At 39.1% G+C, this 11749-nt stretch overlaps 1 protein-coding gene and 1 long non-coding RNA gene across 2 annotated transcripts; both read right to left on the reverse strand.

Annotated features, from left to right (window-relative positions):
• Positions 2301–3641, reverse strand: LOC110266707. Its single transcript, XR_002354205.1, has 3 exons — positions 3156–3641; positions 2623–2649; positions 2301–2470 (listed from the first exon to the last, which is right to left on the reverse strand). It is a non-coding gene; the product is annotated as an uncharacterized LOC110266707 (long non-coding RNA).
• On the reverse strand, positions 3790–5985 carry LOC107616974 (the record flags this gene model as incomplete). The annotated part of the gene is made up of 3 exons (XM_021111941.1): positions 3790–3873; positions 4625–4758; positions 5213–5985. A coding segment is annotated over one exon (555 nt), but the record flags the coding sequence as incomplete, so codon positions are not given.

An 11749-nucleotide genomic window follows, 5' to 3' on the forward strand; every position in this document is an offset into this window, starting at 1 on the left:
AGGATGAATCCATCATCCTTGGAAGACCTTTCCTAGCCACTACCAATGCTATCATTGATGTAGCAAAGGGAAAACTGATTCTACAACTAGGAAAGGATCACATCTTGTTCAAGATGCCTCACCCCAACTCTCCCTCTGAAAAAAGAGAGATAACTATGCAACACTTAGTGTTCTAACCATCTCTTTCAGTGCAAAGCTTTACTAAGCCCCCAAACACCAATTCTAAGTTTGGTGTTGGGCAGCCATCAACAAGTACTGAGAACAAAGGTGCTAAGAAGAAAGTACCTAAAGGCTGGAGGGACAAAAAAGTCCCCACTGAAAGCTTCTCACCTGGCATGAGAGTTGTCTTCACCAAGAAGCCAGTCATACCACATACAGTGTTTATCAACGGCCAAGACTCCAAAAGCTTGAATAAGTGTGCAAAGACTTGATAAAAACCACTCAATTGAGCACAAGATAAACCATAAAATAGTGGTTTATCAACGGCCAAGACTCCAAAAGCTATGTTCAAGAATAAAAAAGAACTGAACTAGGAGAGTCAATAATATCATCTGGATTCTAAGTTCCTAAAGAAACCAACACTTCTAAGTTTCAACGGACAGTGAGATGCCAAAACTATTCAAAAGCAAAAAGCTACTAAGTCCCGCTCATCTAATTAAAACTGAGCTTCGCTGAAAACTCAAATATTTACTGTATCTTACTCTTCTTTCTATCCTACTTTACTTTTGGTTTCTTGGGATCAAGCAGCAGCTTAAGTTTGGTGTTATGATGAGCGGATATTTTATAGGCTTTTTGCCATCATTTTCATATAGATTTTAATATGTTTTGTTTAAGTTTTATTAAGCTTTCATATGTTTTAGTGCAAAATTCACATTTTTGGATTCTACTTTGAGTTTATGTGTTTTTATGCAATTTTAGGTATTTTCTGGCTGAAATTGAGGAGCTGGAGCAAAAGTCTGATTCAGAGACAAACAAAGCACTGCAGAGGCTGTCCAAATAGACCTCCTTGCACTCGAAAGAGATTTTCTGGAGCTACAAAATTTCAAATGGAGATTTCTCAATAGCTGTGGAAAGCTAACATCCAGAGCTTTCCAGAAATATATAATAGTCTATACTTTACTTCAGAATTGAAGGCCCAAAACTGGCGTTCAACGCCAGCCTCTTGCCCTATTCTGGCGTCCAATGCCCAAAGGAGAAGAGACCAGCATCTAACGCCCAAGAAGGACCCCCTAGCCAGCGTTCAATGCCCTAGAGGCCTCCTAGCACGTGGATTTCAATCAAGCTCAGCCCAACCACTCATCAAGTGGGCCCCAGAAGTGGATTCTAGCACTAAAAGACTGTTTTACCCTTTTTATGTAATCCTTAGTCATTAGTCTAGTATTTATTTGATAACTTTTACATCTTTTAGAGACCTCTAACATATTTTCAAATTTCACATTGTATTTTCTATCAGTATGAGTTTCTAGACCTCCTAGGTTGAGGGGAGGAGCTCTGCTGAGTTTTATGGATTAATAAAGTACCACTGTTCTATCTCAATACGTGTTTGATTCTCTATTCTAAGATGTATATTTGTTCCTCATCATTATGAATGAGTTAAACCGGAAAAAGGTTATCTCATTCTACATGGGTTTAGAGTGAGTTCTTCATCGGACAATCACTACAAGAAAACAAAAGCGTGGCGAAAAGCTGAAAAAAGTGTGGCGATAGCTTTTCGCCACGCTTTTTGAGCTACTGCCACGCTTTTGAAAGGGTAGCGTATGCAAGCGTGGCGGTTGCTCTATTGCCACGCTTTTTCTTTTGCCACGCTTTTTACAAATGGCCACCCTTTAAAGCGTGGCCGTATGTGGGAGATATGGCCACGCTTTAAAAGCGTGGCCATATGTGGGAGATATGGCCACGCTTTTGAAGCGTGGCAATAGAGAGATATGGCCACGCTTTTGAAGCATGGCGATATAGAGAGATATGGCCACGCTTTCAAAGCGTGGCGATAGAGAGAGATATGGCCACGCTTTTAAAGCGTGGCCATAGCCAGAGATACAGCCACGCTTTGAAAGCGTGGCAATAGCCTTATAAAGTTAAAAAAAAAAATTCTTTTTCTAATTTTTACCTTCATCGATACAAAATATAAAATTTTCAGTTCTTTTTTATTACCAAACTTATAAATATAGTATGCAATTTTTATTATAAGACAAATCAAATAATAATTAGTGACATATAATTTTTGCTATTGTTTTATATATTAAAAAACTAATACTCAAATACAAAATAAATCTCGAGTTCAAATTTCAAAACTAAAAATGGAAGAAAAATACAGAAACAATACAACTTAAATCCTACAAGCTATAATGCCACTGCAATTTACACTAACTACACTAAATTGAGAACTCAGGTAAAGCCTAATCATCTTGATTGGAGAGAAAACTACAGCTTTTCAGTCCACCTGTTACATCATCTACCGCTTCAACAGGTCCTGCATACTAATATATATCAAAATCAGATTAAATCAAACGCTATACTTTGAGCTATTTATATAATTTGAGGGGGCAAGGGGATGAGAAACTGCTACTGGGACATGACAAGAGAGGGGGATAAAAAAGAATGATAATTAGAGGAGACCATTACCAAGAATTGCCATCACAGTTCTGGAATCTGGAAGAAGAAAAATGGGAACAGTAAATTAACGCAGATATCATAAAAAGTAGAAAATGGAACAAATGAATAAAGAAAATCTAGATAAATTTAGCTATGCATTCTATCTAATATTGAGCATGAAAATAGAGTTACAGATAGTCCAAAGGATTGGATTGAGCATCTCTTTTGCTAGAATGTACGCATGATCGTGCAATTTCAAGCATGAATTAAACTCCAAGATAATAGTTAAGCGAAAAAGGGGGCAATAAGTACACTAACTACACTAAATTGTTCAAAAACACAAAATATACTAACTCTACAATCAATACACACAAATTCTGCCAAAAATAAAACAGTAAAAACAAATTGAAAATTTGTTTGTTAGGACTTAAATTAGAATTTTGCCTTCCAGCTGAAAAGAACTTATTCATTTTGGGTCATTTCAGTGAATCTACCTACCAATCTGTATTTAATTCAGCAACAAGGTAACAATTTGAGGGAAAATCTTTACGTTCACAACATACCAGCAGAATCAGTGACCTTTGGAGCAGAGAAGACTGACCAGTCATAAACAAACACGGAAGAAGTGGGAAGGAACATAGGAGCAAAGCAGCACAGGTTGTTTCTAGTTTTCCCAAAATTATGGAAAATCAATAAGCTATTCCTATAAGATAAATTTTGGAAAATGCTTATGCTTGTTACTTCCTATCCAAGCAGTTGCTTACAATCTTCGATTGATTATTTACTGAAAACACAGATCTACAAAAAACTACAGCATAATGTTATGATACAATCCTAGTATACTTCATAAAAACCTTCGAAAAATTGAGTTGAATAATTAACAGCATTTGTGAATCAATGTATCTCTGGTACTAACATTACTTAATAAACTAAACAAAAAGCTAATTTTCCCCTGATTCAATGCTGGTGGTAACTTCCTTCAGCACTAGAAATTGAATAAAACCAAGGACAAACAAATACGCAAACCATATCATAGTTGATTAGTATTTTCCTTATCACAATCCAAATGGTTGAAAAAATAACCTGAAATTCGAGAAGCATAACCTAACATCTCAACAGCACTAGGGAACTTGCTTCAAAGTTCAAACTTGAAGATATGCTCATTGACAACAAGCACCTCCCAATTCAATCAATCAAGATGCGAGGTAGATGGCCCTTTCTTTCTACTTTGCTGAACCCAACTGTCATCAAGGATTTCATCTTTCTTGTGCCAACCACTCTCTGCCTTACAATAAGCACTAGCATTAGTCAAAGATTTGAAGTCCTTGTCTAGTACCAATAATATGATAGCATCAATTTGAAGCAAAATATATTTTAATATAATAAATATCTCAAAAAGACTAAAGATCTTTCTGGCTTCTTGTATTTGTGTCTGATTACAAAGTCCATATTTACAAAAATGCAAAACCTATGATTAACAATGGTCGTACATGCGAAGCTTATACCAATCTAGCAGTTAATTAAATTTTTCATCAATTCAATAAATAATGGTGACACACTATTAAAACATAAAAAATATTAAAAATAGTAATAAATAATTTACTCTTTGTATAAATGATAAGAACATGTAAGTTCAAGTATCGAAAAATGCACATATATATATTGAGAGGAAAAATAATCTTAAGTAATAATTTTTCTAAAATTATAAGAGCAATAATGTTCCTCAGGATTTTATTTATTTATTATTTTTTAAGATGCATATGGGAAAAGAAAGAAAAGGTACCATTTTAGCAGGAGACAAAACAAAACAGTCAGATGGGAACTACTAAAAAACTCAGTTTCTAATAACTTCACTTTCACTTTCCAAAAGCTTTAGACATATCTTTCCTTCCACGAAACATTCAACAATTGTCATAGTATAACTACCAATATTGGAGATTGGTGTTTTTTCTATTTCTTTTCTTTTACAATAATAATAGCAATTAAAGAAAAAATAAACAGAGAGATATAGAATAGCAGTCCAGTGTGTTACCTGCTTCACTATAGTGACAGCCGTGCTCCCACTACAAAAGCAGTCCAAATTCGGATGTGAGCTGAGCTCTTTGTTCATAGACTTATATGCCTTCATGAAAGCCTCTCTCCATGTTGAATTCAGTTTATCCTCGGCTGATAAATTAATATGGACCAAGCAACAAGCAGAGCAGCACTCAACAACAACAAACCAAGAAAAATTAATGAAACAGTAACACTTTCACAGCATCTATTTTGGACAATGAAAAAAAATACAATAAACAGCAATCACAAGTCCAGAATTCAACACCAAAACAGCACAATAAACAAAACCAGCCAGCCCTAAACCAGGCAGCTCAGACTATACACTCAACATTAAGAAAGATAAGAACAACCCTAAACCAGGCAGCTCAAAAAATTCTAACCATAACCAAAACCAGCCCTTCTCACGTATCACATATGTATAAGTACAATTTACAACTTCAAGCAGATGAACATGAAGAGTGAGATTCCCACAAAATTTAAAACGATCACAGCAAAACAATACTTAAAATCTCAATTTAAGAAACATAATAAAAATAGTAACAAGTTATCATGGAAATGCTCTAACCTTACTTTCAGCTTTGACATCCATATGCGGCATAGCAGGGCTCCCCAACCGAACCATTTCACCACAAAGAAATCACTCATTTAGATTTTTGAAGATTAAAAAAAAGGCAAATACTCATTGAAACTAAACTGTACCATCACTCCGATTGTTCACAACAGGTGATTCAGCAGCTAGGGTTCCTGAATTCGACCCCTTCGGAGGTTTATCTGAACTCTTCATCACGCCGCGCTGCGACTCAGTTTCGCAAGGCGAGTCGCTAGCTCGTTCTTCTCCCTCTGACGCCTTCCATTGTTGTCCTTGTTCATTTCCACCTTCGTCGCCTTCTGAATCCTTCTCTTTCGGGAGAAGCTCCGGCGCTCCCTCCGTGACAGCTCTGGTGCCCCCTCCGTTCTTTCAACTCTCTCATTCCCCCTGAACTTCCACTTGAGGCGCTTTATATGCAGCACCCTGTCGCCGTCGACGGAGAAAGAGAGCTTGGAGGAGGCAGAGTCGTTATCCCTGGAGGAGCCGCAGTCGATTTCAATACAGCGGGTCTTGCCGCCAAAAATGGTGGTGGTGGAGTAAAAGGTGTCGGCAAAGACGTGTTCCTTCTTGAGGAGTAGGGAGTGGGGGTTGTTAGCGTGGAGAGCCTTGGACTTGGAGTAGGCGTCTTTGGGGAAATCGCCAAGGAGGAGAATGATGCGGTTGTGGACGACGAGAGCGAGGTAGAAGGAGGAGTGGGGTTCGGGGGAGAATGAGGAAGAGAACTTGGCCTTGGAGAGGTTCCAGAAGAGTCACGTAGTGGAAGAGAGGGTTTTGGATCCATGCTTCTTCCAGAATATGAAGGGCTTTGTATGGAAGAGGGGAATCGAAGGGGTTGTGGTTGTGGACGTGGGCGTGGAGGGAGCGGCCTAAGATAGAGCGTGACCATGTTAGAGTCACGAGGCCCGTGTCGGTGTGGTACAGGTACGTGGTCAGGTTGGGGTTCGAGGAGCCTGGTGGCGCCGGTGGTGGAGGACAATTACGGTGGGTGTGGGATGGCCGAAAGCAGGAAGGGAATGGCGATGACATCAAAATGGCACAGCGAGGGCGGGGATCTGAGCTCTTCTCCTCAAATCCTCAAAATGGTGCAGCGAGGGGAGATTGCCAATGAGGGGTTATTGGATTTGGGGCGGGTTATTAGGTTATTTTTTTAAAAGTCTTTTGGCCACGCTTTTAAAGCATGGCAAAAGAGCATCAGGATATGGCCACGCTTTAAAAGCGTGGCAAAAGAGCACTAGGATATGGCCACGCTTTATAAACGCCACTGTAGTGAAACCCTGTTGCCACGCTTTCAAAACGTCCCTGTTTTTGTCTATGGCCACATTTTTGAAGCGTGGCAGAAAAAAAACGTGGCCGTATCTCTATTCAACTGCCACCCTTACAAAAGCGTGGCCATTGACCCTTTTCGCCACGCTTTTGAAGCGTGGCGAAAAAAACATGGCTGAATCTATATTCCATCGCCACCCTCACAAAAACGTGGCCATTGACTAATCGGTCGAGGTACGATCTTGAGTTCTTGCTTTTAGCTGGCATGCTGATCCGCGATTACTAGTGATTCCAACGAATGAATTAAAGAATTAAAAGGCTAATGGCCTTATTTATTAAAGGAATCAATCGTACTGATTGCGCATACCCGGAATGAACAAGCAGTAAGAATTAGGTACTCTATTTAGGAAAGCTATAGAAGTCATATACGAAAGAACATCCTCCGCTGCTAGCAGCTCTTCTCTTTCCTGTATCGAGCGTGAAGCTAGACTCACAGGTTCCGAGACCATACATAATACCTACTATTAGATAAAAGTTATCTTAGACCGGCAACTCGTATCCCGAATAAAAGCGTGGCAAAAAAAAGTGTGGCCATAGACCTTTTTTCTTGTAGTGAATGATGAACCACCAGCTTGATTATACATCTCTTAGACGGCTAATCCACCACTTCGTTGGGGACTTCTCGAGACACCAGTTCAGCTGAGGTACGGGGAGATTAGAGTCTTTGTGGTAGAAGCTAGAACCAAAGGCACAGCATTCTCTGATCCAAAAGATTCGACCTTGTCTGTGGCGTTTTGAGTAGGACCACTAAAGAGAATGAACTGTAGGAGCTTCACCCTCAATCAGACTGGATATGCACTAACCCTGGAGTTCAGATCTGGAATAGCATTGGCGATCCCTTAAGAAAGGCGTTGATCACATACAGCCTGCCATAGAAGAAATCATTCACAGTTGGAGTAGACAGTAAGACCGGATTAATCTAGAAGAACAAAGTATCTCCAAGCCTTAACCATCTCTATATCATTGCATTTACCATCAACCTTGTAACGTTTTATTTATTTTACTTTTATGCGCTTTAAACAAACAATCAACTTTTCTATCCGCCTGACTAAGATTTATAAGATAACCACAGCTTGCTTTAAATCACAAGATAACCATCTTTATATCATTGCATTCACCATCAACCTTGTAACGTTTTATTTATTTTACTTTTATGCGCTTTAAACAAACAATCAACTTTTCTATCCGCCTGACTAAGATTTACAAGATAACCATAGCTTGCTTCAAATCACAATCCTCATGGGATCGACCCTAACTCACCCAGGTATTACTTGGATGACCTAGTGCACTTGTGATGAGCAGATAATTTATACGCTTTTTGGCATTGTTTTTAGTATGTTTTTAGTATATTTTAGTTAGTTTTTATTATGTTTTTATTAGTTATTATTCAAAAATCATATTTCTGGACTTTACTATGAGTTTGTGTGTTTTTCTGTGATTTCAGGTATTTTCTGGCTGAAATTGAGGGACCTGAGCAAAAATCTGATTTAGAGGATGAAAAAGGACTACAGATGCTATTGGATTCTGACCTCCCTGCACTCAAAGTGGATTTTCTAGAGCTATAGAAGTCCAATTGGTGCGCTCTCAATTGCGTTGGAAAGTAGACATCCTGGGCTTTCCATCAATATATAATAGTACATACTTTGCCCGATATTTGATGGCCTAAACCGGTGTTCCAATTCAGCATAGAAATTCTGGCGTCAAAACGCCAGAACTGGCATTAAAGCTAGAGTTAAACGCCCAAACTGGCACAAAAGCTGGCGTTTAACTCCAAGAAAGGTCTCTACACATGAAAGCTTCAATGCTCAGCCCAAGCACACACCAAGTGGGCCCCGAAAGTGGATTTCTACACTAACTATTCTAGCTTACTCATTTTTTGTAACCCTAGGTCACTAGTTTATTATAAAAACTACTTTTAGTGATTCATCTTGTACCTCATGACACTCTACACGTTTCATATTGTATCTTCTACGGTATGAGTCTCTAAACCCCATGGTTGGGGGTGAGGAGCTCTGCTGTGTTTTGATGAATTAATGCAATTACTACTGTTTTCCATTCAATCACGCTTGCTTCCATTCTAAGATATTCACTCGTACTTCAACTTGATGAATGTGATGATCTGTGACACTCATCACCATTCTCAACCTATGAACCCATGCCTGACAACCACCTCCGTTCTACCTTAGATTGAGTGCTTATCTCTAGCCTCCTGATTCAGATCAGAGTCTTCGTGGTATAAGCTAGAATTATTGGCGGCCATTCCTGAGATCCGGAAAGTCTAAACCTTATTTGTGGTATTCCGAGTAGAATCTGGGAAGGGATGACTGTGACGAGCTTCAAACTCACGAGTGCTGGTGATAAACCACTATTTTATGGTTTATCTTGTGCTCAATTGAGTGGATTTTATTAATCTTTACCCACTTATTCATACTACTTGCATGGTTTTACATTTGCCTTCCTAATTATGTGCTTTGATTGAAAACATGCTTCTTTGGTCTTAATTTTTGATATGTTTAATCTTCTCTTATTACCATTCGATGCCTTGATATGTGTGTTAAGTGTTTTCAGAGATTACAGGGCAGGAATGGCTTAGAGGATGGAAAGGAAGCATGCAAAAGTGGAAGGAATACGAGAAGTTGAAGGAACTGCAAAGCTGTCAGCCTGACCCTCTCGCACTAAAACGATCATACCTTGAGCTATAGAGGTCTAAATGATGCGGTTCCAGTTGCGTTGGAAAGTTAACATCCGGGACTTCAATTTGATATATAATATGCTGTAGTTTCCCTAACGCTAGGCGATGCGGTCACGTGATCCACGCGGACGCGTCGTAGTGGCAAAAAACCAGCGTGGCAGATTTCTTCTCCAGCGATTTCTGGGCTGTTTTCGACCCAGTTTGCGGCCCAGAAAACACATATTAGAGGCTATAAAGTGGGGGAATGCATCCAAACATGACAAGCTTTCACATTTACAATTTTAGGAGTAGATGTAGTTTTTAGAGAGAGAGGTTCTCTCCTCTCTCTTAGGATTTAGAATTAGGATTCTTTTCACTTTATGATTATTTCATCTTTTGCGATCACAGGTTCAATGTTTCTTTTATTTATTTTTCCAATTTAATTTATGAATATCCATGTTAGATTTAATTTCTTTTGTGAATGCAATTCGAGGTATTTTCAGATTTAATTTTGCTTTTCTTTATTTATAAGAATGCTTTTAATTTAATTTAGATATTTTCCCTTTTGGCTTTGGTTAAATAATTGGTGACTCTTGAGTTATCAAACTCATTGTTGATTGAAAATTGGAATTCTTCAAGAATTAATTCGAATTCCAATAACTCTGACTTTTCCCAAGGAAAGATTAGGACATGAGGAATAAAAATTAATTCATCCACTTAACTTACCTTCATAGTTAGAGGTTAACAAGGTGGGAGAAAAATCCAATTCTCATTACAATTGATAAGGATAACCAGGATAGGACTTCCAGTTTTAATACCTTTCCAAGAGTTTATTTTATTATTACTATTTTTCTTATTGTTCAACATACTGCTTTCTTACTTTCAAAACCCCCAATTTACAAACTCATAACCAATAATAAGAACATACCTCCCTGCAATTCCTTGAGAAGACGACCCGAGGTTTAAATTCGTGTTCATCTTGACCTTCAAGTTGTTCTTAGTTGTTTTCTTCGTTTTGATCTAAACTCTACTATACAAGCTCTCTTCGCCCAAATCGGACCACCAAATACCTTCAACAATCAACCCTCAAGCTCTAGTGCACTTCCGTTTCAACCACAGAATGATCTCTCCATCCCATTACTACCATCCATGGAAGAGCACCTACATCCATTAATCCAAGAGCAACATGATCCCAATGATGCTATTGACATGGAACAAGAGAGAAGGGATCATCTTTGCGAATCCATACTTCATAAGGAGCTAGAGGAGGCCCTAAAGGTGCAGGTAGTAAAGACCCTTGAAGATGAAAGAATAGTTCAAAGGAGTTGTCATGAAAAGAAAATCATCAAGATGAGTATGATTTTATATTAAAACTACTGGACAAAGAAGTAATTATTGAAGAGAAAAAAGTGGTTGAAGACTTGCGAGATGCTGAACCTCCATGGGAAAGTCAAGACATAGAACCTCCTTCCAAGACGGTTGCATTTGATGTTGAGGAGGGTGTACAACCTCCAAGGCATACCCTGGTTGAAGAATTGGAAGGGGTTGATCAAGAGGTGGAAATTGTCAAGGAAGAGCTTAAGGAAATGGAGCTTGAAATCTCCGTGCCAAACTTGTTGGAGACCTCTCCCACAAAGCTATTACCATCCAATACAACCTTCAAGTGGGTAAAACTCTTATCCTTAACTTTTACTTTTCCACTTGAATATGGTTTACTTGAGACAGATGGTCAACTTAGAGCTCTTTGTGGCATTAAGAGTAAGAGAAAGATGGCCAGTGGTAAGAATTGTCCTGCAAGGTTCATTATGGTTGGAAGCTTTAAGTTTAAACGCAAAGGTTGGTGTAGAGCTCGATTGAATGGGTCTAGGAAGTTGTTTGGACGCCTCAGTAAGAATTCTAAGGCTGAACCACCCGGATGGAATCATGATAATCAACTTGAAGACGGGTGTAGAAACAAGATTTGGGATCCCGGAGGCCATTGGGATTACAAACATTGGTGGAGATTCCTGGATGAGTTCAAGCACAAGCCACCATAACAGGAAGCTCACCAAATGTCCAACTTAAGGACTTTAACTAAAAGTGTTAGGTGGGAGACAACCCACCATGGTATGATCGTTCCTTTTTCATTTTTATTTAGTTTTATTTGTTTTCGAGTTTTATTTTATTTTATTGTATTAAACCTGGAGTTTTGCATAACATTCATATTAGCACTGCATTCTGTATTTTGCATTAAAAAAAAAACACGCACGCGGCAACGTCGCTGACGCGTCCGCGTCACATGTGCGTTGTGAAGAAAAGAAATCGAACAGAGAGTCACGCGGTAGCGTGGCTGGAGGCGTGCCTTTAGCACAAATCATCCCACGCGTCTGCGTCACATGGGGAACCTGCCTCCCACGCGTCCGCGTCACTCACGCGGCTGCGTGACCTGGAAATCGACGTAAGAAAGGGTGCACGACCGAAAGTTGTGCGAGAGTGGTGCTAGACTGGTGCTGATCGCACACGCCTTACCACGCGGACGC

This window comes from Arachis ipaensis, chromosome B09 (genome assembly GCF_000816755.2).
Source record: "Arachis ipaensis cultivar K30076 chromosome B09, Araip1.1, whole genome shotgun sequence".
NCBI lineage: Eukaryota > Viridiplantae > Streptophyta > Magnoliopsida > Fabales > Fabaceae > Arachis > Arachis ipaensis.